This window comes from Amphiprion ocellaris, chromosome 15, assembly GCF_022539595.1.
Source record: "Amphiprion ocellaris isolate individual 3 ecotype Okinawa chromosome 15, ASM2253959v1, whole genome shotgun sequence".
Lineage (NCBI taxonomy): Eukaryota > Metazoa > Chordata > Actinopteri > Pomacentridae > Amphiprion > Amphiprion ocellaris.
In genome coordinates, this window is record NC_072780.1 from 33,536,115 (window position 1) to 33,563,249 (window position 27,135).

The 27,135-nt window shown below is 39.1% G+C and overlaps 1 protein-coding gene across 2 annotated transcripts; it reads right to left on the reverse strand.

The window, feature by feature from the left end:
• Positions 1-1,740: 1,740 nt before the first annotated feature.
• On the reverse strand, positions 1,741-27,135 carry si:ch211-195b13.1 (STKc_SGK domain-containing protein). Of its 2 annotated transcripts, none has more exons than XM_023261214.3 (13): positions 26,894-27,135; positions 9,989-10,064; positions 9,367-9,448; positions 8,688-8,728; positions 8,526-8,583; positions 8,362-8,445; positions 8,151-8,282; positions 7,957-8,069; positions 7,713-7,836; positions 6,494-6,589; positions 5,165-5,320; positions 4,986-5,075; positions 1,741-4,724 (listed from the first exon to the last, which is right to left on the reverse strand). In XM_023261214.3, exons 1-13 carry the CDS (start codon positions 26,919-26,921, stop codon positions 4,560-4,562), a joined length of 1,245 nt encoding a protein of 414 aa, XP_023116982.1. In that variant the 5' UTR covers positions 26,922-27,135; the 3' UTR covers positions 1,741-4,559. The 2 variants fall into 2 exon arrangements, with proteins under 2 accessions (XP_023116982.1, XP_023116981.1); XM_023261213.3 differs by lacking the exon at positions 26,894-27,135 and adding an exon at positions 11,929-12,140.

The following is a 27,135-nucleotide window of genomic DNA, read 5'->3' on the forward strand; positions in this document are numbered from 1 at the left end:
ATCTTTAGAATTTGTAAACCGAAGCACCAAAGTCCAGCTAACATCCGTCCTGTCGGCCGGTTTTGTAAAAGTTGCATTACGAGCAAAAACAGAACAAACAGCCTGATTTTAGAGATTTTATTTGCCATTTCTGACACACATTACAGTTCAGTATTTCAATTCAATTTTATTTATATAGCGCCACTTACAGTCAAATTGTCTCAAGATGCTTTACAGAACCCATATGCCTGAACCCCCAGAGCAGCCCTAAGGAGACAGTGGCAGGAAAACACCCTTTTAACAGGGAAAAAAACCTGGAGCAGAACCTGGATCTAATGTGGGGGGACCCATCTGCTGCTGGAAGGAGGGTTGAGAGGGACAGAAGAGGTAGAGATAGAGGGATGGAGGTAGAGAGGTAGAGGGGGAGGGACGGGAGAAGAGGGGGGTGGGGGGGACAAGGAACATATAACACACAGTTGGATCCATGTATGATAAGACAGATGATACATACAAAGTAGAAGCTAACATGTAAACTGATTCATAGTTTACTGTTATGATGTACGGCTCTGGCATTAAATATACTACATATATAGCTGGTAGTGAAATTCAATCAGTAACTAGATGAACAAATCAAGTATAGTGAGGGTGATGCAGAGTAGATTGATGGAAATGGGCAGCTGGAAGCAGTGGGCTGGAGGAAGGTCAGCAGCAGCAGCATCCCACAGATGGAGATTAGGCCAGTTGGTGGGAGAACAACCACAGATCTGAAGCATCCAGCTCTGGGATCAGGGACACTCGGAGAAAATTTCAGTTGATCATGTAAATTTTCTTATTCATACAGTAGCAGTGGCATGAAAATAAATACACATAAAAAATACAAAACAGAAAATTAACGCTTCCAAATGTGGAAGAAAACAATTAGAACTGTGTGTTGTTGTTGTTGTTTCCTTTATGCTTTCAGCAGATTTGGAAATTAACTTACTGTTGTTTTTCTGTGAAACCTGAAATGTGAAATATGTTTTTTAACTGTCATTTTATAGATTTTTTTTCCCAGTTTTAATAACTCATGGGAATAAAATTATTTACATTTTCACTAAAAAAAAACCAAACAGAAAAATAAGCCAAAGCTGTAAATAATATCCACATATATTTCTGTAAATGGCAATCTGACTGTAAAATTACACAATTTTACTGCATTTAAATGCATTTTTTGAAGGAAAGATAATGCAAATTTTTAAATGGTAAATGTTTTTTAAACTGTTATTTCACATACTTTCACAATTTTCTTTTTATTATAGATCATATCTAGTAAAAATTATACTGTATTATATTGTATTTAAATCAGCAAAAAATATTTTTCTTTCATAGACTTTTGCAGACATTTAAGAGTAAAATCATGTAAAAGAAGGACTGAAAAATCTGAATTTTTTTAACTGCCATTTTACAAATTTTTCCCTGTTTTAATAACTCATAGGAATAAAAGTAGCAATTTACATGTTAACTGTCAAAAAAAAAAAACCAACAAAAAAACAAGCCAAACCGTCAATTATATCCACATATATTTCTGTAAATGGTAATTTGACTCTAAAATTACACAATTTTACTGCATTTAAATACATTTTTGGAAGGAGAAGTAATGTTTACTGAAGATTATAAAATGGTAAATGTTAAATATTTTACATATTTTCAGTTGTCTTTTTATTTTAGATCATATCCAGTAAAATCACGGAGAAAAGCATGAACTTGCACGTTGACAGCAGGTGATTTTAGAGATTTTATTTGCCATTTCTGACACAGATTACAGTTCAGTATTTCAGTTGATCATGTAAATTTTCTTATTCGTACAGTAGCAGTGGCATAAAAATAAATACACATAAAAAATACAAAACAGAAAATTAACGCTTCCAAATGTGGAAGAAAACGATTAGAACTGTGTTATGTTGTTGTTGTTGCCGTTTATGCTTTCAGCAGGCTGGAAAATTCATTTACTGTTGTTTTTCTGTGAGACACGATGCAGCAAAACAAAGACAATCCTCTTAATAATTTAATGAACATCAGAGCATAAATTACTTTAATTATTCTTTCCGTCTTAATATTTTATTGCACTTTCCAGAACAACGCAGCAGGACAGCGGCTAAACTGCTCCACCTAGTGGTTCCTCTCTGAAGCACTTTATTTTACAGATTATCTTCTAGAAAGGTTTGGGGAAGAGCGATATGTACAATAAACATGGATCAAGCCGCCTTGGACAGGCACGAGACATTCACAGTTCTTCTCTACATGATGCATAAATACACACAGACATTTGTAATAATTTGTCTAGAGTTTTTTTCTGGAGTGTTTGCAATAAAACAGCAATCACTTTCATTTCAAACAGATGGATTTACAGGCTGGATGTGCTATTACTGATGGGGGCCGATTATTGCTGGTTGAACTGTCGCACTCTCCGGATCAGTCAGAGAACTCCTTCATTAAGTTTGCCAACAGCAGATATAGATTAACTAACATTTAGATGAAAAGAAAAATAAATTTATTGCCATAGTTGAAATAGAAGTTTCATAAATCTATTTATACGTATATATACACATGAGGAAACATTTAGAACTTATGTACACTAAATGCAGAACCTTCTTAAGAGTAAACAGTGAATGTTTGCAGTTAATAAAATACAATAAAATATATGTAACTTCTTTTTTTTTTCTCTACACAGTACAGTAAAGTTTGATTTTCAGTTTATGAGGACAAACAGGTCAAAGAAAAGTGAGTTTTGGTCTGAGTGTCACTAGTAGTGCAGATTACAGAGGGTCCTCGGTTTACGACGTCCTCGACATACGACGTTTCGTCATATTGTCAGAACTGGTTACAGTCGAATCCGCGGTTTACGACGTAAAGAGTTTCTAAGTTACGTTGGAACCGGTCATGGGCGAGTCCTTGGTTTACTATGTAAAGAGTTTCGTCGCTACGTCACAACTGGTCATAGGCGAGTCCTCGGTGTACGACATTCGGCGTTTTGTCGTATCGTCAGAACTGGTCATGGGCAAGTCCTCAGTTTACGACATACGGAGTTTCGTCATTGCGTCGGAACTGGTCACGGGCGAGTCCTCGGTTTACGACGTACAGAGTTTCGTCATTGCGTCAGAACTGGTCATGGGCGAGTCCTCGGTGTACGACTTACGGAGTTTTGAAGTTACGTCGGAACTGATTACGTGGAACTTGTTGGAGCAGGTAAATACGTGCAGCGGACGAATACAGGCTGGGTTATGCTTACCGTACGAACGTGACGCGGAAATGAGATGCTTGGAAATCCGCTCGAGAGAACTTGTGTGGCGTTAAACTCCGTGTCGCGTCTGCTACTAAACTCGCAAACACACATCTAACATGGCGCTAAACTGGAGTAGAAGTCTGACATCGATTACACCTTTTACAACATGGCATTTTACCGAATAGTTGCATTTCAGCAGTTAGTTTTAATTTCATGCCATGAATCTGTTCAAAACCCAGTTACCACGGTGATCTCTGTGTGATGAATCCTATAAATGCCTGGATTTCTGAACTTCTACTCCTGCAGTTTTCCGCGTCTCTATCTGCATTGTTAGAAAAATTTGGAAGGTGCACGACACAGAAACTTTCTGCTTGAGAAGAATTCGTCCACACGGAGCCAGACGGATCTTGCAGAGGCATCAACGCGGCACTAAAAGACAGCTTTGTTTGAAATTCTCCGGTTGTACGCCACCTTGGATTGTGCTACATTCGCTAACTTTTTGCCCTTCATTATGGCTCCCAAGCGTGAGTCAGACTCTTCTGATGGCAGTGCTTCGAAGAAGAGTGTCGTAAAATGACTCATACATACATGAAAGTCGTTGGTATTCATGACTTTTCTGAAGAACTAATTGATATCGTGATGAACGTAACGACTTTGTTTACATTTTCGCCGGAGTTCCGTCGAAAAGTCGAGGACCCCCGGTACTGAAATGCCGTTATTCTTTTGTCCAAAGAGGAGATATGAGATAAACAACTGGAAAGATATGCAGCGGTCTAATCCGAGTTGTTGATGCTTGAAGCAAAATGTTTCACTTCTCCGACCCTCGTTTCCTCAAGTGCAATCGAGCAAAAACAAAATGCATCGAACTTTAAGAAAAAACACAAACAGCTTGAACATAAAGGCATCACCCGTAACGGCTAGCGCTCTGGTCAAAAGTCCAAACAACGGAAACAGGTTTTGTGTTTTTTATACTTCTTTTTTTGATAAATCTGGCTCCTGCCAACGCTGCTGCTGCTGTCCAAACTGCCTTTTGAACCTCAGGCACTTCCTCCTGGCGTCACTCCGCCGGCAGCCATGAGGGATGTTTCCTGACCCCACGCTGCATCCAGACTTGGCACACATGTTTTGTAGTTGTGGATGGTTGAGGCAGAAGTGTAGCGCCGGCGGTGTTGAAACATGAGAGTCCTCCGTCTGTACACGAGATCCGTCAAAGCTGTTAGATCCTCTCATCGACAGGCCGCTCTGCTGTGGTCCATGTGTCCAGACCAACCACAGCTCTAGTCCTGTTTATGTTGTTGTTCTGACGGGATGAAGGCGTTCACATGAAGGAGTGGTCCGCCGGAGGTCCGTAGGAGAAGCCGGGAAAAGCTCCGGCCGCCTCCTTGACGCTGCTGGTCACCGTCAGGGTGTCGGTGCACAGAGAGGAGGAAACCGGCAGGTGGGTGAACTCTGGGTCGAAGTGTCGCAGATCAGTAGGACCGCTCTGAGAAGAAAAGGAGGAAGGAGAAGACATTTCATCTATGAAAAGTTCTGCCCTCATAGGTTCATTCATACCTACTCTACCGTTAAAAGTTTGGGGGTCACCGCGAAATGTCCTTATTATTGAAAGAAAAGCAGTAGTGTAGGTCAACTTGAACTCATTGTAGAGCAACTTTAATATAGAGCAACTTTAACTCATTTAGAGGACTTGGACCACAGAGTGTTCATGAATATAAACATGAGTTAAAGTCATCGTCTAACGTACCACTGAGGGAACAAACGGAGGTGTGATCTTCTTGGCCATCAGGTCGTCCCAGTTGATGGGAGAGAAGAAGGAATGATACTTGAGCTCCAGCTGGAGGGAAACAGAAACTAGATGAGCATTCTGACATCAGACTGATATAATGGATCTGTTCCGGCGTCAGGTTTATCTGCGTCTCTTACAAAGTCGTCCTTGACCCCCAGCCTCTTGGTGCGGTCCTTCTGCAGCAGACCTTCCAGCAGCTCCCTGCCGGCATTGGACACGTTGGGCTTCAGCACCGGGGATTTGTGGAGGATGTTGTTGTACATCTCAGCGGTGTTACGGCTGTAGAACGGAGGCTGGTGGAGAGAAAACACACCATTACAAACAGGATTTAACTCTAAATGTTTGCACAGTTGACTGTTAGTTTACAGATTCTTTCTGTTTTGTTAGATTATGGATAATAAGTGGTAAAATCACAGAAAATCCTTATTAATTTATGAGTTCACTGGAAAAAAAACAGGCCGACACTATAAATAATGTCCAAGAAAAACATCCTCAACATCTCTGAGTGGTTCTCAGCTTGTTTCTGTGCTTTTATTGAGGTCAGTGTTGCTGAAGAAAGAAGAAAATTCATCAAGAAAACTGAAAGTTTCGCTGCTAAAATCCAGAAAACAGTTAGTAAAAATGTTCTCAGTGAACTGAAGGTTTCTTTATATTAACCTCAAACCTGTGCACACAGAAAACAGGAGCGTGCACGTGACGTGAGCTCAGAGCAGAAAACCATTTTTCCGCATTTAAATACATTTTCGGAAAGAGAAATAATGTTTACTAAAGATTTTTTTTTTAACAGTTATTTTACATATTTTCACAGTTTTGTTTTATTGTAGATCATATCTAGTAAAATTATACTATATTATACTGTATTTAAATCAGCAAAAAAAATGTTTTTAGTTTTGTAGACATTTGAAGGTATTTAAGAGTAAAATCATGTAAAAGGACTGAAAAATCTGAAATATCTTATTAATTTTCATTTTATAGATTTTCCCTGTTTTCTTAAAATACAATTAATAACTCAGGAATAAAAGTAGTAATTTATTACATTTTTGTTGACTGTTTAAAAAAAAAAAACACAGCCAAAATTGTCTATAATATCCACATACATTTCTGTGAATGGTAATTTGACTGTAAAATTACACAATTTTACTGCATTTAAACACATTTCTGGAAGGAGAAATAATGTTTACTGAAGTTTTTAAAACAGTAAATGTTTTTAAATCTGTTATTTTAGATCATATCCAGTAAAATCACAGAGAAAATCATTAACTTGCATGTTGACAGCAGGTTAAAAAAGTCATTATTTTACAGATATTTGTCATTATTTTCACCATTTTTACTGTTTTGAAACATCACAGTGTCCCATCATCACCTGGTACCTTTGCTGCCCCAGTTTTACTATTTATTTACAGATTTTTTTTCTTTTACAACAAACAGAGTTAATAGATTTGTTTTAAGTGGTAGATTTGACTCACCAGTCCGTAGAGCATCTCGTAGAGCACTGATCCCAGACACCACCAGTCCACAGTGCGATCGTACGCCTGCTTCTGGAGAACCTCTGGAGCCAGATACTGAGAGGAGGGAAACAAGAAAACATCGCTTTTTACAACGTCTCCCTTATTGTTTCTGCATTTCTACCGAGGAAGTGTCAATGTCTAAACCAGGGGTGTTCAACATGCAGCCCGTGGGCCAAAAGCGGTCCTCCAGAGGGTCCAATCCGGCCCTCAAAGTGTAAAAATTCCAGAGAAGACATTAACTGCAGATTGGAAATTAGTAAAACTATAAATTTAAAATCATTTAGACCATGACAAGATGTTTGGATCAGAAAGTAAAATACTAGATTGTTCATTGTTCTTTTGTCATTTTGTGTCTCATTTTTGTAATATTTTGTCTTATTTTTTGTCTTTTTTGTCTCAAGTTTTTGTCGTTTTGTGATTCTTTTTTGTCTCGCCGGTGTTTTTTGTCCATTTTTTTGTCGCTATGTAACTGTTTTGTGTTATTTTTTGTCTCTGTTATTGTTTTGTTTTGTTTTATGTCGTTTGTCTCATTTTTGTCGATTTGTGTCTCATTTTTTTGATATTTTGTCTTGTTTTTGTTGTTTTTTGTCTTTTTTGTCTGAGTTTTGTCACTTGTCTCATGTTTTTGTCATTTTGTTTCTCATTTTTGTTGTTTTGTGTTTCTTTGTTGTCTCGTCTTTTTTGTGGCTTTGTAATGTTTTGCCAATTTTTTGTCTCTTATTGTTTTCTTTCGTGTCATTCGTCTCATTTTTTGTCATTTTGTCTCGTTTTTGTAATATTTTGTCCTGTTTTTGTTGTTTTTTGTCTTTTTTTGCCTGACTTTTGTGGTTGTGATCCTCCAGTAAATCCTCTCTTGTTCAGTTCCAGGTGACTAAATGTTGTGTTCCTTTGTCGACACTGTGATCTGGAAGTTGTAATGTGGAAATGATAAACTTGAATTTATTTTTCTTCATAAATTTCAGGTTGTTTATGATGTTTAGTAAAAAGATAATTCCTTATATGTGAACATTTTTGCAGTAAAACAAAGGAACCATTAGGAGTTGTGGTTATTTCTAGGTTATTCTGCTGTGGTTTTACTGGTTTTACTGGTCCAGTCCACTGGAGATCAGATTGAACTGCATGTGGAACCTGGACTAAGATGAGTTGAACACCCCTGGTCTTAAGGTTAGTTCTGTACCTCAGGTGTCCCACAGAAGGTGGTGGTGGTCCCAGTGGGCTCCAGACCTTCCTTGCAGAGGCCGAAGTCTGTCAGGACAATGTGACCCTGAGAGTCCAACAGGATGTTCTCAGGCTTCAGGTCCCTGTCAAGAAGAAGAAGAAGAAGAAGAAGAAGAAAGCATGATTCAAAATGCAGAATGTGATGTTCCCTCCATGTCATGTCTACAGATGTCCACCGGGGGGCGCTGCAGGACCATCGTTACCTGTACACAATGTGCAGAGAGTGCAGGTAGCCGAGTGCACTTGCGATCTCGGCGGCGTAGAACCGAGCTCTGGGCTCCAGGAAGATCCTCTCTCTCTGGAGGTGGTAGAACAGCTGGATGGAAACAAAACATCTGTCAGCATCTGCTCCGATTAGACCCTCGTTCTGACCTGATTCTGAATCCGGAGGCCTCACCTCTCCACCGTTGACGTAGTCCAGCACAAAGTAGAGCTTGTCGGTGGTCTGGAAGGAGTAGTGCAGCCCCACCAGGAACGGATGTTTGATGTTCTTCATCAGCACGCTGCGCTCCGCCATGATATGCTTTTGCTGGAGGCCAGTTAGAAGACGAGTTAGACTCTGTTCTCACGGCTTTATGCTAAACAAGGAGCTGGGTTTAGTTCCTTACCTCTTTCTTCTTCAGGATGATTTTCTTCTGCAGCACTTTGACAGCGTAGTATTTGGTGGACTCCTTGTGCCGAGCCAGCAGGACCTGTATCCGGGCAGACTGGCCTTAGTATCGGTGTATGGAGAGGATGTTACATAAAGGATGAACCGCAGAGACACACTCACCTTCCCAAAGCTGCCTTTCCCGATGATTTTGAGGTAGTCAAAATCACAGGGTTTGATCCTAAAGCAGGGAAACGGACAGAAAATTAGGATTTTTACCAACATGAGCTGATATTTGAGCTAAAACTGCAGTTTAGAATGAAGAGAATCTACAAGTCAACTCACTGAGTGTCCTCAGCCAGGGAACTTCGTGAATTTAGGCACATCTGAAACATGTGAAATGGAGAAATTTATCAGCATGCTGCCTTATGTTTAACCCTCCTGTTGTCTTCATTTACATGCACCAAAAAATATTGTTTCCTTGTCGGAAAAAAATCCAAAAATTCAGCAAAAAAATTCCCCAGATTTCTGAAAATTTGCAAAACCTTCAGGAAGAAATTTCCAATAATTCTTTAAAATTTTCCCTTAAAAGTTTTATTATTAAAAAATTCCCCAAATTTGGCAAGAAAATTCTTGTAAATATTTTCAAAAAATGAGTAAAAATCTTCCAAAAAATATCCTAAAAATATCTAAAGTGATTCCATATATATCAGTAAAATTTCTAATATTTTCTTTAAGAACATTCACATAAAAATCAACCAAAATCCAGTTAAATTTGCTGGATTTTGGTTGATTTTTCTGTGAATGTTCTTAAGAAACATTTTTAACATTTCTTTTTTTCCACCAAAAAATGTTCAAAGATTTCCCAAAAATGTTGAAAATGTGGACATCAGAAGTTTCACTGTGAAAATATATATTTTTTTCCCACATTTTCAAACTTTAAAACGGGTCAATTTTGACCCACAGGACGACACGAGGGTTAAAAGGAAACGACGGAGATAACAAGGAGACGTTCTGTTCTCACCGGACTATCAGGAAGCTGATCGGTTTCAGAGTCCTCCTCGTTCTGGTTCTCATCTATCTTCAGGAAGTTGTTGACTTCAGCACTGGAAGAAAACACAGAGAGGAACATATGAGCAGCTGTTTGGTTTATTCAGTCAGTCTGATTCCTCGTCTGGTTCTGAATGAAGGTTGGATTAAGGTTCTGTCTGACCGTCTGAAACCTCCAGGTCAAGTTTACAGCTCATCGGCGCTCAGCTTCCTAACCCGTCTGAGAAAAGATTAAGCCGATGCTGACCGAAGGTTCAGTCGGCTGGCCTTCTTACCTCCTGGATCGCATCAGAACCAGAACCCTGAGAGGCCCAGAGTTCAGGACGGCATCATGGAATAATTGAATTACAGGTTTATCTTGGTCTAGGGAACAGAGGGGATTTGCTCTGGAGGTGATTATGCAGTGGAGGACTGTTAGTGGAGGCTCGTCATGAAACAACTATTCTTAGATGATTCTCCTGCTGGAACGTCCTGCAGGAGCTGATTGGATTTGGCCGAATGGACGAATGATCAGAAATAAATACTGGAGCAACGAGAGCAGGAAGCAGATTTCCATCCCAGATTTAACATCACCCCTCGTTAGTAGATGAACTCACTGTTGGCAGATATGTGGAGTGGACACCAGCTTCTGGATGAAGTCGTTCAGACCCATTTTCCTCTCCTTGATGAAAGCTGCAGAGATGAAAAGACTTTAGTCAGCATCATAGATCTATATCTCTGTTTGTACAAAATGCTCAGATCTCATCTCCAGATGTCTCGTGTTGATCGGCCAACGCTCTCAAACCCAAAGATCATCAGTTTACTGTCAAAACTGAACAAAGAACCCATCAAATTGTCACATTTGAGAAGTAATTATTTAACATTTTGCCACAAAATGAAAAAGGATCTTTATAATGTCCAGCAGCACAAATCTCCAGATGTCTTGTGTTGACCGACTAACACTCCAAAACCCAAAGATGATCAATTTACTGTCAAAACTGAACAAGGAACCCATCAAATGTCACACTTGAGCACTAATTATTAAACTTTTGGCCAAAAGAAAATACAAGAACCATCATTTCATTGTCAAAATAATAATTTTTTTTGTCATCAAAATGAAAAATGCTCTTTAGAATATCTCTAGATGTTTTGTGTTGACCAACTAACTCTCCAAAACCCAAAAAAGATAATCAGTTTACAGCCAAGGAACCCATCAAATGTCACATTTGAGAAGTAATTATTTCACATTTTTGCCAAGAAAAGTACTAGAACTTCATTTCAGTTATCAAAATAATGATTATTTTTTGTAGATTTCTTTGTCCAGCAGCACAAATCTCCAGATGTCTCGTGTTAACACTCGCAAACCCAAAGACAATCAGTTTACTGGCAAATTTAACAAAGGAACCCATCAAATTTTCACACGATTACTAATTGGTTAATATTTTGCTAAAAAAAATACTAAAACTATCATTTGGTTGTTAAAATAATGATTTTTTTTTTGTAGATTATTTTTTGTCCAGCAGTACAAATCTCCAGATGTCTTGTGTCGACTGGTTAGCACTCCTAAACCCTACGGCAATCAGTTTACTGCCAAACTTGACCGAGGAACCAATCAAATATCACATTTGAGCACTAACTGTGTAACTGTTGGCCAAACAAAACTACTGTAACTATCATTTGATTGTCAAAATAATTATGTTTTTGTCATCAAAATGAGAAATGCTCTTTAGAATATCTCTAAATGTCTTGTGTTGACCAACTAACACTCCCAAACCCAAAGATAATCAGTTTACAGCTAAAACTGAACAAGGAACCCATCAAATGTCACATTTGAACAGTGACAGCGCTCTTGGAAACACTTAATTTTCCCTTTTCAGTAATTCTTTGTGTATAAAGTGTCTTATAAATGTATTATAAAATCCTGCAGTACAAATCTCCAGATGTCTTGTGTTGACTGACTCACAATCCAACACCCATAGACGATCAGTTTGACATCAAAACTGGTAAAGAAACTCATCAAATTGTCACATTTGAACGTTTTATTGTCAAAATATCATGACATTGTGAAGACCAATGATGTGCTGCATCCTTCCAGAGATCATTAAATTCTAACAGGATCTGCAGAAATGTGTCACAGATCTATTTATCTATTTATCCACAGTATCTAATGAGCACCAACAGTTCATTCAGAGGAGGCATGTCGGAGCTGTAATCTCCCAAACATCCCTCTATAGTCCAGATCTGCTGTCGTGCACAGACCTGTTATGCTGCAGATTATAGGTTATGCAACCAGAGGGTCACAGATCCAGAAACCAGCAGAGCAGCTCAGCGTTTCCATCCTGATCCTCATGACCGCAACACTTTAAATGTTTTTACATTTTTAGGATTAATTCCTAAAGTTTCCCTCATTAATTCAACAAATCCACAGAATTAATCCACCAGTTTCCACCTGTCCTGCTCACCTGTCCGCTCCTGTCCTCACCCAGGTGTTCATTTAGTTTATAATTTGCATATTAGCTGATGAATGGATTGATTGATTGTGTAATGTCTTTCTCACCGGTCAGAACGGCTACGATTCCCCTCATTTTGCAGTAAGTCAGATCACATCCGGCTTCGGTCACGGCCATGTCGACGCACGAGCAGGTATGAAAAACAAAAACCAAAAAACCACCGGGGAAAAATGTCAGAAATAGATCCGATCGGTGATCAATGAGCCGCTGATCGATCCCCGCAGAGCCCCGCACGCCGCTCCGCTCTCAGACTGCCGCTGCTCGCGTCACCGGCCCGTTTTTATACGGAGCACGTGGTCACCGGGAGGAGGAGACGACGCCCACCGCTCCGTCACCGGCGTTACCACGGCAACGCGGCTGCGGGGCGTGACGTCACGGGATTCCGCCGCAGCCGTGTTCTGCCTGCAGGAGGCGGAGGGATGACGAGGAGCTTCACCGCAGAGGAGGAGGAGGATGAAGGACTCCCACCTCCTCCTCCTCTGATCCTCTCAGTGGAAAATCTCCAACCCAGAACACAAAGAGAAGAAGAACGTGTGCTGTCATGGAAGAGGAGGAAGAGGAGGAGGAGGAAACTGAAGCTGCTGCTTCCTCCAGCACCAGGAAAACCTCACTGGGTCTGCAGAAATGTGTCACGAGCTTCAAACAGGACAGAATCTAGCATTTAATGATCCAAATATCACCTCAGCAGACATTAGATACAAAACATTAACTGCAGACTGTAAATTAGTAAAACTATAAATTTAAAATCATTTCTAGATCATGACAAGTTGTTTGGATCAGAAAGTAAAATACTAGATTGTTCATTGTTCTTTTGTTGTTTTGTGTCTCATTTTTGTAATATTTGTCTTGTTTTTGTTGGTTTTTGTCCGATTTTTGTCGTTTGGCCATTTTTTTGTCCCTTTGTAACTATTTTGTCCATTTTTTTTGGTCTTGTGCCTCATTTTTTGTCGTTTTGTGTCTTGTTTTTGTTGTTTTTTGTCTTATTTTGTACTTTGTCTCTCATTTTTGTCATTTTGTGTTTTCTTTCTGTCTCACTTGTGTTTTTTGTCTTATTTTTGTTATTTTGTATTTTGCATTGTTCAGCGTTTTGAGAATCGTTTCTGTTGTTTTGTGTCTGGTTTGTGTCATTTGTGTAAGTTTTTGCTTCTTTTTTGTTTTGTTTTGTGTCGCTTGTCTCATTTTTTGTTGTTTTGTGTCTCATTTTTGTAATATTTTGTGTAGTTTTTTTTTTGTCTTTTTTTGTCTGACTTTTGTGGTTGTGATCCTCCAGTAAATCCTCTCTGGTTCAGTTCCAGGTGAATAAATGTTGTGTTTCTTTGTCGACACTCTGTGATCTGGAAGTTGTAATGTGGAAATGATAAACTGAGGCTGAATGTTGATGAAACTGAATTTATTTTTCTTCATAAATTTCAGGTTCTTCATGATGTTTAGTAAAAAGATAATTCCTTAAATGTGAACATTTCTGCAGTAAAACAAAGGAACCATTAGGAGTTGTGGTTATTTCTAGGTTATTCTGCTGTGGTTTTACTGGTCTGGTCCACTGGAGATCAGACTGGATTTGCTTAAAACATGACAAAATCTAGCATTTAATTATCCAAATATCACCGCAGTATGAATGCTCTAGAATCTGTTGGAACTTCCCGCCGTTATGTAATTCACCGGGGATCTGCAGAAATGTGTCACGACTCCTGCATTTCAGCTGCAGCTTCTCATCCTCATAACCCACATATCAGCCACAAACCATGAAGTGGATGAAAACACAGACAGGGATCTGACATGCATGAAAAACACCACCAAGCAGTGAAACATGCTAATCAAAAAAGACACAAAACAACAAACACGAGACAAAATATTACAAGAATGAGACACAAAATGACAAAAATAAGATAAAAAACACGTGAGACAAAAAAGAAACACACAACGACAAAATATTACAAAAATGAGACACAAAGCAACAAAAGCAAGAAACAAAATGACCAAAAGTTCGACAAACGACAAGAAACAAAACCAAAAAGAGACAAAAAATTCAACAAGTTACAAAACGTCAAAAAAATGGACAAACAACAAAAACGAGACAAAAAATGACAAAAGCGAGAAACAAACAATGAATGAAGCAAAACAAAATGACAAAAGTAAGACAAAAAACCCAAGCGAGACAACAAGTAAACACAAAACCACAAAAACGATATAACACATTAAACAATCTAGTATTTTACTTCATGATCCAAACAACTTGTCATGGTCTAGAAATTATTTTAGATTTATAGTTTTACTAATTTACAATCTGCAGTTAATGTCTTCTCTGGAATTTTTACACTTTGAGGGCTGGATTGGACCCTCTGGAGGACCGCTTTTGGCCCACGGGCCTCATGTTTGACACCCCTGATCTAGAATCTGTTGCATTGTTCCACACTTAGTTCTTCTTTTTCATTAATTATTTGTGTATAAAATGTAATATAAATGTATTATAAAGTCCTGCAGTGCAAATCTCCAGATATCTGGTGTCGATCTACTAAATTACGAACCCAAAGATAATCAATTTGACATCAAATTTGGCAAAATAACCCATCAAATTATCACATTTAGGAAGTATTTGTTAAAGAAAAAATGACTAAAGCTATAATTCAGTTATCAAAATAATAACTATTCCCTTTCTGCCGTCATTAAATTTACTGAATCTGCAGAAATGCGTGTCAAGCTGCTGTATTTCAGCTGTAGCCTCTCATCAGATGATCGTTCTAGTATTCTGTTTTAGCAAAATTAGTGCTCAAATGTGAAAATTTGATGGGTTATATTGTTAAATTTGACACTAAACTGATCATCTTTGGGTTTAGGAGTGAGTCAGTCAACACAAGATATCTGGAGATTTGTGCTGCTTTTTCCCTTTTTCACCCCTTTTCATTTTGTGGCATTTTATAGACAAATACCTAATGAAAAAGAAAAAAATAACTCTGCTTATCCAAGAAGTCTAAAGTAGATTAAGTTCTGTTTTATCAGACAGACTTCTCTTGTAGATTCATCATGGAAAATAAAAACAGTTGTTGGTGCGATGCGACCGTTAGACTCACCACAATGTCAGTGCTGAATGATGTATTACATAATATACAGTAAACTGATAAAACAGCCCTAAAGTAAGAATTATACATCGATATATCCTCCATGAATATAAATACACTGGAAACAAGAGGTTGTATCTGAGTAAATCTACTAGTGTGTGATTAAACAACACCTAGAATCAACACACATCAGTAAGTTCAGCTGAAAAACCTCCACAGAACATTCAGTGGATGTATCGGTGGTTCAGTCTGTGGTTCAGTCTGGATATATCAGTGGTTCAGTCTGGATCTATCAGTGGTTCAGTCCATCCTGAGGCTCTCCAACCATCTGATCAGGGCTCTGTTATGTAACTCAGAAGGTCAGTGGACCAACATCTGTGACAGCTGGACAGAGCTGACATGATCTGCATTTTCCCTGAATTTATATAATTCTGTGGGGTCGAGTCACCTTCACCACCTCGACCTTCTCAGCCGCTGAAATCCACAAATCATTTAAAGCTGCTGTGAAATGCTGCTTATTATGGTCTGGCTCCTATTACAGCTGAACCAGTGGGATCCATTCATTTTCTGCATTCAGCCTGATATTCAGCATTTATATCGTATATTTCTATATTTATCTCACTGATTACTGGGTGTATTGTTGTATACAGAGCTGACAGTGACAGTAAATGCTTCTCATTCTGAAAATGAAAGAATGATTTCTGGAAACTGCACAGTCATTGCAGTTTTCTCACTGTTTACTTCCTGATTTTTATGACTCTTATTTGGTTTATTGGGATGAAAATACAGCAGCTTGACACACATTTCTGCAGATTCAGTAAATTTAATGATGGCGGAAAGGGAATAGTTATTATTTTGATCACTGAATTATAACTTTATTCATAATCAGCACTGACACATCGCACCAACAGCTGATTTTATTTTCCATGATGAATCTACAAGTCTGTCTGATAAAGCAGAACTTAGACTTCTTGAATAAGAAGAGTTCTTTTTTCTATTTAATTATTTGTCTATAAAATGCCACAAAATTAAAAATGGTCCTAATAACATCCAGCAGTACAAATCTCCAGATATCTTGTGTTGACCGACTAACAGTCCTAAACCCAAAGATAATCAATTTACAGCCAAGGAACCCATCACACGTCACATTTTAGCATTAATTCTTGAACTTTTGGCCAACAATATATCAGAACTATCATTTGATTGTCAAAATAATTATTATTTTGTATTTTTTTGTCATCAAAATGAAAAAGGGTCTTCATAATGTCCACCAGCACAAATCTCCAGATGTCTTGTGTTAACACTCCTAAACCCAAAGATAATCAGTTTTCAACCAAATTTAACAACATAACCCATCAAATTTTCACACTTGAGCACTAATCATTTAATATTTTGCTCCAAAAATACTATATCTATCATTTGATTGTCATAATAATTTTTTGTAGATTTTTTTTGTCATCAGAATGAAAAATGCTCCTGATAGTTTCCTGTTTGGTTCGATTAAAACAAACTCAGGTGTGTTTGGACAGTTTTCTAGAGGTCATTTGGGGCTTCAGCAGACACTCCTGCAGCATTTTAGAGAAAAGAAAACTGTTTATTTTTCACCGTTTTACATACTTGGTAATTTCTGCAATGGCTCCAGTTTGGCTGGTTGGTTAATTACAGGTTTCTGTGGTGAGATAAACTAAGAACACATGTTTTGGAGATCTGAGCAGCTCAGTAAACAGTGGAGGCTTCATTCAGCTGACGGGGAACTCCTCCGTTCTGCTCTCAGGTTGGCATGTGACAGTCATGCATGGTTTAGAGGAAGTGAGGCTCCACAGGGCCGATGAAACAGGAAGTTAGGTGTCTTATCTGAGGCTGGTTCAGAGCCAGCTGGATGCATTTCATAGCAAACACTCAGCTCCAGCTCTGTTTACACAGAAACACTCCGGATCCTGTTCCCTGACAACGACACCTCTCCTGGGCTTCCACTGAGGCTCCTTCCCCACCTCATGGAGTGTTTCTGTCAATTATCCAGCTGTATCATGTTGTCGTCTCATCAGGATGGATGTTTCTGGATGTTTCTGTATCTCAGAACCAGCGCTGCTCTGGGTCACATGACTGATTAATCAGGTTTTCTTTAGCAGCTTTAAAAGCTTCCCGTCACTCTGTCCACTCGTGTGATTGATGCCAGCAGCGTTTCTGCTCTCTGACAGGTCGTCTCGTTAGTCACCTGTTGGTCTGAAACCTCCCAGCTCTCAGGATTCATCCAGCAGAACTGAAGCTGCATCAGAAAGTTGCTCCAGTTTGAGCCGAAATTAAACCAGAAATGACAAAAAACTATAAATCAACTATAAATCCAGCCGTAAAACATGAACTTCTTCAGCTGTTACTGAAGTTTAACCTCCAGATTTTATTTGTTTCAGATCATTCCTTTATCTTTACTTTCATTTTTATTAGTTATTTATGTTTTTAATGGTAGTGTACATGAATTAAAGTTGCTCTATACTAGTTAAAGTTGACCTACACCACCGTTCAAAAGTTTGGGCTCATCCAGATAATTCCATGTTTTCCAGTAAAACTCCCACTTTTATTCATGTGCTAACATAACTGCACAAGGGTTTTCTAATCATCAACTAGCCTTTCAACACCATTAGCTAACACAATGTAGCATTAGAACACAGGAGTGATGGTTGCTGGAAATGTTCCTCTGTACCCCTATGGAGATATTCCATTAAAAATCAGCTGTTTCCAGCTACAATAGTCATTTACCACATTAACAATATCTACACTGGATTTATCATTCATTTAATGTTATCTTCACTGGAAAAACTGCTTTTCTTTCAACAAAAGGACATTTCTAAGTGACCTCAAACTTTTGAATGGCTATGTATGTATATTTTTCCTTCATAAATGAATGATTTTAACATTTCTTTTATTTATAGGCTGGATTTTACAGCTTGTGTACATGGAATATTATATTGTTTGCTTGTTTTGCTCAACAAACAATCCAAACTACAGAAATTTTACATTTGTGGTCATAGATGACGGCAAAAACCAGCCAATGTCGACAATTTCACCAAATTTTCTGACATTTTTACTACAAAATTTTGCATTTCAGGTCAGTCAGCTAACTAATATGGTATAATAATCGTTTCATCTCTACTTTCTGCTGTTCTTAATGTTTTTCAGTCTTTTCTAAGCATCTGGCTGAAAAATATTCCACCTACTCTGCATTGCTAAAGATGTTTAAGAGAAACTGGTCCTCATTTTCTTAAATCAAACAGCTGGAGTTAACTTAACTCTTTGCACAATATCAACCAAGATTTAATATGCTATTATTATTTGCATTAAATATTTATTGATATTTGACATTTTGCTTGTGCTCTCAATCTTCATGGATTGTAGAAATATCATCATATTTATTTATTATTTAGAAATGGTGTGACTCAGGTGTGCAGGTAACAGTAAACCACAGTCATGACGTCATGTTAACCTCGATTCCACTGGTTTCTGTCAATCTGCGTTTCTTTTCATTTTACTTATTTACCACGTTGTAAAGTAAACTGGCTGCTTTAACAAGCTGATGCCTTTAAAAAACAGCTTTTGTCAGGATAAAAAACACTACAGCTCTATGGATAAACTGTCTTTTTTACTTGGTTTCTCCCACATCCATGAAATTCACCAAAGCTTTCTACATTTTAGCTGCACTGTACTGAATAAAACATCTGCTCTGTTTAGTCCTCTTGGTCTGTTTTGACTGAATCAACAGCAAAACCAGCCTCAGTGTTTGGTTAAAGTCAGCACAGAACTCTCACACCGATAATCACCTTTTATTTACTTTGTATTTACTGATTTTACTTCATTGTCTGCAAACTGGAAAAGCGTGCACACTGTTCACCTGAATTATCTACGTAGAAATCAGCAGCTGATTCAATTTCCCACGCAGACACACAAACATGCCTCAGTATAGAACACACACACCTTTTATTAATAGCTGTTGGTGAATTTCCAGAGATGTGAGAAAAGAAACTGGCTAAAACTCAAATATGCAGAATAATGATGCTTATTATCTGCAGTAAATCACTTCACACAGTGTTCATCATTCAGTATTTCCTGACTTTACATTTTCATTTTGTACTGTTTTATGTATTTGTTGTTTATTTTATTTTTCGGGGTCAACAGATGTAAATCAGCTGCTAGCTCACTCTGGTGTGATATTTATTAATTATGCGTTAAAAAATTGACACCATCAGTAGAGCTATGTGAGAAAAATAAATACCACATTACAATTAAATGTTTAATTTATTTCTATATAGACAATTATTTACATTTTTTAAAAAATCTGGTAAAAAAAAAGTATATTTAACCACTTTAGCTTATTAATCAACATACGCATAATACTTTAAATGTTAACACAACAATGAAAAACACAAATGCACAATATTATACACAGTACTGTTCAAAAGAGTGTTTAAAAGTTGAAAGACTCTAATATAAAACAATCATCTACACTATCATTCAAAAGTTTGGGGTCACTTAGAAATGTCCTTATTGTTGAAAGAAAAGCATTTTTTTCAATGAAGATAACATTAAATGAATGATAAATCCAGTGTATACATTGTTAATGTGGTAAATGACTATTGTAGCTGGAAACAGCTGATTTTTAATGGAATATCTCCATAGAGGTACAGAGGAACATTTCCAGCAACCATCACTCCTGTGTTCTAATGCTACATTGTGTTAGCTAATGATGTTGAAAGGCTCATTGATGATTAGAAAACCTTTGTGCAGTTATGTTAGCACATGGATAAAAGTAGGAGTTTTCATGGAAAACATGGAATTATCTGGATGAGCCCAAACTCTGGAACAGTAGCGTAGGTCAGAGATGAAAATCACGGTTGGTTGACGGTAAAAAGGATCAGTCTGCCTCTGTAAAGGCATCGACAATTCATTTTACTGTTATTTCTGACCATTTGATAAACAGAAATGTGGTCTATCTAAATGTCATCATCTGGTCTTTGAGTAAATGAATCAGCAGTTAGAAAATTAATTCTCAGCTCTTCTTATTTTCCTTTGAGGCGGCAGGAAAACACACTGCAGCCGTAGTGAGAAATCCTATTTATCTTGTTTATTTTTGATAAAAGCGGCAGCTCTCTGGATGTCATAGTAACACCTGAGCAGCAGACTTGTACCTGCTCCCAGCGTAGGAGGCAGCAGAAGGCGGATGAGTCATCGGTTGGCAGGAAGGCTGGCGGCTAACGAGGACGGAGGCTCTCTAATTACCATCCGAGCCTCGCTGACCGGCTCTGAGCAGCATCTCGGCCTCTCGTGTTTTCACTCCCACTCGGTTCAGAAATCTGTTGAGAAATCCTGCGTTCTCGTTGCATTACTCATATCTGCAGCGTCGCAGTGCAGCCTCGGGCCTCGCCGAGTGGGAGCAGGTTTGGGCTGATGAAACCACACTTAGAATCGCTCCGTCTTTGAATTCCCAGGCAGCAGATGAAATGTGTTCGCCTTTATTTCTCTGCTCTCCACGGGGGATTAGATGGCTGCTCTTCATCAGGTAACGGCAGGGAAGAATCGGTTGCTCTCTTTATGCTGTGACTCACGCTGCTTCCAAGCCACTCCATAATATATTACTTTAATTTGCTGCCAAGTAAGTGGGATGATCCTGGCCATTTAGACGCAGCGAAGCCTCTATTAATTCTATTAATGTGACTGCTGGTGCTGCTATAATTACAACTTTTCCATCGTGTTCTCCGGCTTTATCTGCAGTGTGACATGTGTTTGGTTTGTCAGAGGTTATTCCAACGTTATATGTGACTCCATACAGAAACCCAGAGGGGAAGGAAGCTCATAAAAAACAGACATAGAAACCATTTTCATTCACAAACAACATGAATCAGAGGACAGCGGTGACTTCCGTTATTTAAACAGTTCCTTTTTCTTTGTTCGTGACCCTCGCTGTGATAATACATGGCCTGTCCAAAAAAAACTACTTGGATTTAACTAGAGCCTTCCATTGGATAATTACTGCAGTGATGACAACAACTTCTTTACCCCTAGCTGACGCAGTGAGGAGCTTCCATGTTGGAAGACGTATCCTGTGGTCATAAAGGATGTTAATCTGTCTCAGAAGGGTCAAATTATTGGCCTGCATCAAGCAAAGAAAACAACTAAGGAGATGAAACGACTAAAATCAGGTTAAGAACCGTCCAATGCATCATTAGAACCTGAAGGATAGTGGAGAACCATCATCTCCAGGAACAAACTCTTAGATGATCATAGGAAACCAACAGTAGAACTCACAGCTGTTTAATAAGCGGAAGGAAGAACATTTCCACATGAAGAGAACTCAAAGGACTGGGACTAAACAGCTGTAGCTCTAAGAAAACCCCTGATCAGTGAGGATGACTGGAAAAAAGGCTTCAGTTTGCTGTGGAGCATAAAGATTGGACTCTGGATCAATGGAAGAAGGTCATGTGGTCTGATGAGTCCAGATTTACCCTGTTCCAGAGTGATGGGGGCATCAGGGTAAGAAGAGAGGCAGATGAAGTGATGCCCTCATCATGGCTAGTGGGGGTTAGAGTTATGATCTGGGGTTGGTCAGGTTCACCAACGTTCTGTTCCCAAAGAATGAGGTCAGCTGATACCTGAAGATACTGAAGGACCAGGTCTTTCCATCAATGGAGGTTTTCTTCATGTTCCAAGATGATGATGTCAGGATTCATGGGGTCACACTGAGAATGAGTGGATCAGGGAGCATGAGATGGATTGTCCTCCACAGAGTCCAGACCTCAGCCCCACTGAGGATCTCTGGGATGTTCTGGAGAAGACTTTGGTCCGACTCCCCCATCATCAATAGAAGATCTTTGTGGAAAATTAATGCAACTCTGGACAGAAATAAATGCTGTGACATTGGAGAAGCTTATGGAAAGGATGCCACAGAAAATGTGTGTCGTTCTCAAAGCTAAAGACGGTCCAATGAAATATTAGATTGTGAGACTTTGTGTGTTAGAAACCAGACACCCAGAAAAGTAGCACTGAATGTCCCTGTTACCTAAATAAGTCACTGTGTTATTCATCTGATCTGGTTTGTGGTGAGCGTCTTGGCGTTAACCTCACGAGAGGAATCCACTCAGAGTCAATCAGCTGTGGAATCTTTAAACCAATCAATGGAAAGTGTGTGAAATGTTTCTGTGCAGATGCTGACGACATTAAGCGTCATTATAGTGCATGTTTGAACTGGTGCCAGTTCATCATCTTACGTCTCTGGGTGTTTGTCAGCAGCTATTAAAACAAGTAGTGATCTATACTGAGGCATGTTTGTGTGACTGTGTGGAATATTTCAAATTTAATCAGCTGCTGATTCCTGCGTAAATAATGTGGGTGGGTTTTCCTAAACAGCTTTTTCCTGGTTTGTCAACAGGCAGCAGAAGATCAGTCAGCTGCTTCATTTATTCAGTCATGTGCAGGAAAATGTGTGAGAGCAGCTTTCAATCTGTTGGAATTAATTTAGGCGTGCCTCTACTGAAGCTGATCCCGAACACAATGAGTCAAGTTATTTACCTATCATGTTTGGCTAATTAGGACTCGAAAAACACAAACAATAAAACAACATTAATAGCCAAGTTAGGGGAATAGTTTGATATTTTGGGACAAATACATATTTGCTGTCTTGCAGCGAATTAGATTAAAAAGATCTACTAAGATGCGATCGAAAAGTTCCAAGACTGTGCCTATATAACCAAAAACTAACCCTAAATATGGCTGACATCCCCACAGAAGTAGTCTCTTTGTGCAACAATACTCTGCTTCAAATGAAACCTTCAGCTGTTTTCTGTGTTGTGACAAATCCTGTCCCAAAATCCTCACAAAACTGGGTTCCTATTCACAGATGAATTATGACAAACCTCCACTGACGATGAAGCTAATACAGAACACAATGAGCTTCATGATGTTTTCTTTGCCCCAGTTTGAGATTCGTAGGTACCATTGGTCACAAAAACCAGTGATAGTTGATAGAGCAGTACTATGTGACAACCAGACTCATGACGTTTATGAACATGAGTCCTTATGGTTAGCAGAACCTCCCAGCATTGGACGCTGGTTGTACAACTCATCAGGTTACAGTAGATCACAGACAGATGTTCTTCAACAACCAGGCAGACATTGGCTGCACCTGATTGGACGAATGCTTCTTTCATGGACTGTCTGCTCCTGGATTTCAAGTCTGACCAACGTGGCACTTTGATTGGAAACATTTGAGCCATAAAATCATCTCCTGGATCTGTTTTCATTTCAGATCAACGAAGGTCAGTTCAGAAGTTTTCCAGAGGCAGCAGCTGGACGCCTCTGATTTACATAAAGAGCTTAACTTTATGTAAACGAGGAGGAGCAACATGACGCCTCTTTAGGCTGCTAACATAGACAATGAATGGGAAGAACTGCATTGATGGATCCTGTTGCAGCTGCATGACCACAAACAATATTAGAACTTTTTATCTCCTGTCTTATACCACTCTGATGTCTGTACGTTTGATTTTAATCTATGACACCTGGCAGGTTAGCTTAGCATAAAGACTAGGAAGAGGGTGAAACAAAGAGCCTGACTACATACCAAGCTAACGCCTGTTAGGTGTTTACAGGTGTTCTGTTCCGAATAGTTTTTGGCTTGGAGCAGTAACTTCCTTCTGTTGTGTCTCTTTAAGGTTAAGAAGCAACTCGTCAACTCCACAACCTGTCGATTTTATACAGAATGATTAGAGAGCTTTAGAGGAGCTGAAAGTCAGATTTTATTACGATTAGGACAGAGCAAGACTTGCTATCTCGCCCTGCTTTTTAGCTCTTTATGCTAAGCTAAGCTAACCTGCTACTGCCTGCAGCATCTCAGTTAGCAAAGATAGTTGCATTAATCACTGCAGTCTTGCAACAGAATGCGTGATAACGATGTATGTTCACAGTGTAAAACCTTACTAGTTTGACAAAGGCTGTAAAATAGTGAGATGGCTGTTGTTTTTGTTTTGTTTGTTTGTCTATTTTTCCTCTGTTGGCCTTGTCATCATCATATGAAATCCGTAAGAACAGCAACAAGGTCTGAATTAGGACACTTTGTTTGTTTCCAGTTGTTAGCTATTTTCTTTACGGTGCAATAATTCAGAGGGGTCTTGACTTACATCAGAATTCCGTTCCTACGGCGTGACGTTAAGTGATTTTCACCGTAAGTCAGAACTCACACATAGACATAAGCACCTGTGTCATTCAGCTACGCTAACAATGTGGTAACTGCAATCAGACGAGTCTGACTGATGCTTTGGGGCCATAATGAAGGGCAAAAAGTTTCCAAAAAACAACGCAAATAAAAGAAAGCGAATCTAATGTGGCGTACAACCTTTGTAAACAAAGTGTCTTCCTCTTATAGCGCTGCGTGACGACGTATTCATCCACTCCATTCGCCAACTAGTTCCTGCACAAAATTTGTTTCAACGTCTCAAACGCCATGCGTCGGACTGATGGAACAAGACTTTCTTTATAAATTGATGGGAGATGGTGACGTAACCACAAAAAGGTCGAGGACGTCGTAAACAGACCTGCTGGACCTCATTAGACATGAAGCCTGCTTGGTTCAGGAAGAGGTCCTGATTTGGGTTAGAACAATCCTGACTGTTTACTTTTATTTATGAGTCTCTGTTTTCTGTCATTTTCTGTGGCTGTTTGGTTTTGTTTCTGCTCCAGAAATTCCTTCTTAAGTTAAGTTCATCATGATTAGTGTTCAGAGACACAAACCTTCAGTTGTTTTCTGTGTTTTGACAAATTCTGCCCTGCAAACATGCACACTCCATGCAGAAAGATCCCAAGAAGGCCGGGACGTGAACCGGGGATCTTCTAGCTGTAAGGCAACGGTGCTAACCACTGAACCACTGTGCAGCCCTCAAAAACAGACATAGGAACCATTTTCATTGACAAACAGCATGAATCAGAGGACAGCGGTGACTTCCGTTATTTAAACAGTTCCTTTTTCTTTTTTCGTGACCCTCGCTGTGATATTATAAGAAACCAGACGCGCTGAACATCCCTGTTAACCTAAATAAGTCACCGTGTTGTTCATCTGATCTGGTTTGTGGTGAGCATCTTGGTGTAGAGAGGAATCCACTCAGAGTCAATCAGCTGTGGAATCTTTAAACCAATTAATAGAAAGTGTGTGAAGTGATTTAGTGCAGATGCTGACGACAGGAAGCGTCATTATAGTGCATGTTTGAACTGGTGCCAGTTCATGGACTGTTTGGTTTTGTTTACGCTACAGGAACACCTTGTTAAGTTTAGACACCAAAACTATTTCGTTATGTTTGGGGTAAGATCATGATTTGTGTTCAAAGACACAAACCTTCAGTTGTTTTCTGAGTTGCGACAAATCCTGCCCCAAGTAATCCACGCAAAACTGTCTTCCTGTGCAACTAATTTTGTTCCGAAACAAACATTTCTTACCTGTTAAATTTGTGGAAGCTGGAGCTACTCGCTAGACGTTCGGCTAAGTTTAGGCACCAATATGGAGAGGTTCAGGAGAATAGCTAGATTTAGGTTGAAATATGATCCGATCACTACATGTTCGAAACTTCTCTTCCATTTAATAATAAATGATTGAACAGTACAGCACTAAACTAAACAGGAAACACATGCAGACAAATCAAATCTGGAATAAAATGCCCTCAAAACACAATCAAAACTGAAGTTTGGTTGTATGGAAACCATTTTTCCTACATACAGGGCCCAAAAATAAGCCTTTTTATTGAGAATATTACATATTGCACTGTGGACCAATGCAGCTGTTACATGTTCATTAGTGAGACTAGAATGTCTAAAAACATGTTCAAAACGACTAGAAACATGTTTAATTGACTAGAAACACGTCCAAAATGACTAGGAATATGTCCAGAATGATTAGAAACACGTCCAAAATAACAAAAACATGTCCAAAATGACTCCAAACATGTCCAAAATGACTAGGAACACGTAAAAAAGACTAGAAACATGTCCTAAATTATTAGAAACACGTCCAAAATGACTCAAAACATGTCCAAAATGAATAGAAACACATCCAAAATGACTCAAAACATGTCCAAAATGACTAGAAACATGGTCAAAATGACTTGAAACATGTCCAAAATGACAAAAACATGTCCAAAATGACTAGAAACATGTTTAAAATTACTCGAAACATGTCAAAATGACTAGAAACACATCCAGAATGACTAGAAACATGTCCAGAATGTCTACAAACATGTCCAAATTGACAAACATATGTTCAAAATGACTAGAAACATGTCCAAAGTGAATAGAAAAATGTTTAAAATGAGTCCTGTGACAGACTGGTGACCTGTCCAGGTGTCCCCTGCCTTCGCCCCAAATCAGCTGGCATAGACTCCAGCTCCCCCACAACCCTAATGAGGACTGAGCGGTATATAGATAATGGATGGATGGATGGACGTTTAAAATGACAACAAACACATCCAGAATGACACGAAACGCGTTCAAAACTACTAGAAACGTGTTCAAAATGAATATATGGGATATATTACGTATATTTTCCTATCTCTCTCAGGCTTTCAGTCTGTGTTGGACTGAAACTGATCAGTGAACACCAGAACCGTGTGATCTCTGGTCCTGGTTCGAGGCCTGGATCGGTTCTAGTGCAGCAGGGAGGAGGAGGAGGAGGTGAGAACATTAAACAGAACAGAATGATGTCTCTGAATGTGAGATCTGCTCTCCTGTGTAACCAAGAGGAGACGCTGACGTCAGAGTGTGCAGGGGGAATACAAAGAGACAAACGGATGATTGAAAAAGCAACACCCAGCCGAGGATTTAGACGGTTAAAGTTGGCGTCTTAAGGTGCATCTTCCTCCTCTGTGCTGCTGAGAGGCTCGGTGTTCCCCACATCCCCTCCCAACGCACACACAATGAAAGCAGCACCTACCGATGAAGGATTTCTTGCCGGTCTTCATGTCCTCCTCGGTGTTGGATTATATTAGCCACCGGCTGCAGCGTCTCTGATGGATGAGCGGCTGTCTACTGCTCAGGTGATGGACTGTACGAGGAAAGATGCTGTAAATACGCCTCCTCTGCTTCTCCGTCTCCTTCAACGGCTCTCAGTCGCTGCTGCAGCTGAAAAAGTCTTCGATTCGCAGGCAAATAACTTTCCCCGCTGCACTTCCCCTC

What these genes read in the sequence shown, in the direction of transcription:
- si:ch211-195b13.1 (XM_023261213.3), bottom strand. Translation starts at nt 11,998, where the DNA reads ATGGCCGTGACCGAAGCCGGATGTGATCTGACTTACTGCAAAATGAGG. An exon ending in ACTCCACATATCTGCCAACA is followed by an intron (nt 9,449 to 9,988) that starts GTGAGTTCATCT and finishes GTTTTCTTCCAG; the next exon opens with TGCTGAAGTCAACAACTTCC. An exon ending in ATCAGCTTCCTGATAGTCCG is followed by an intron (nt 8,729 to 9,366) that starts GTGAGAACAGAA and finishes CACATGTTTCAG; the next exon opens with ATGTGCCTAAATTCACGAAG.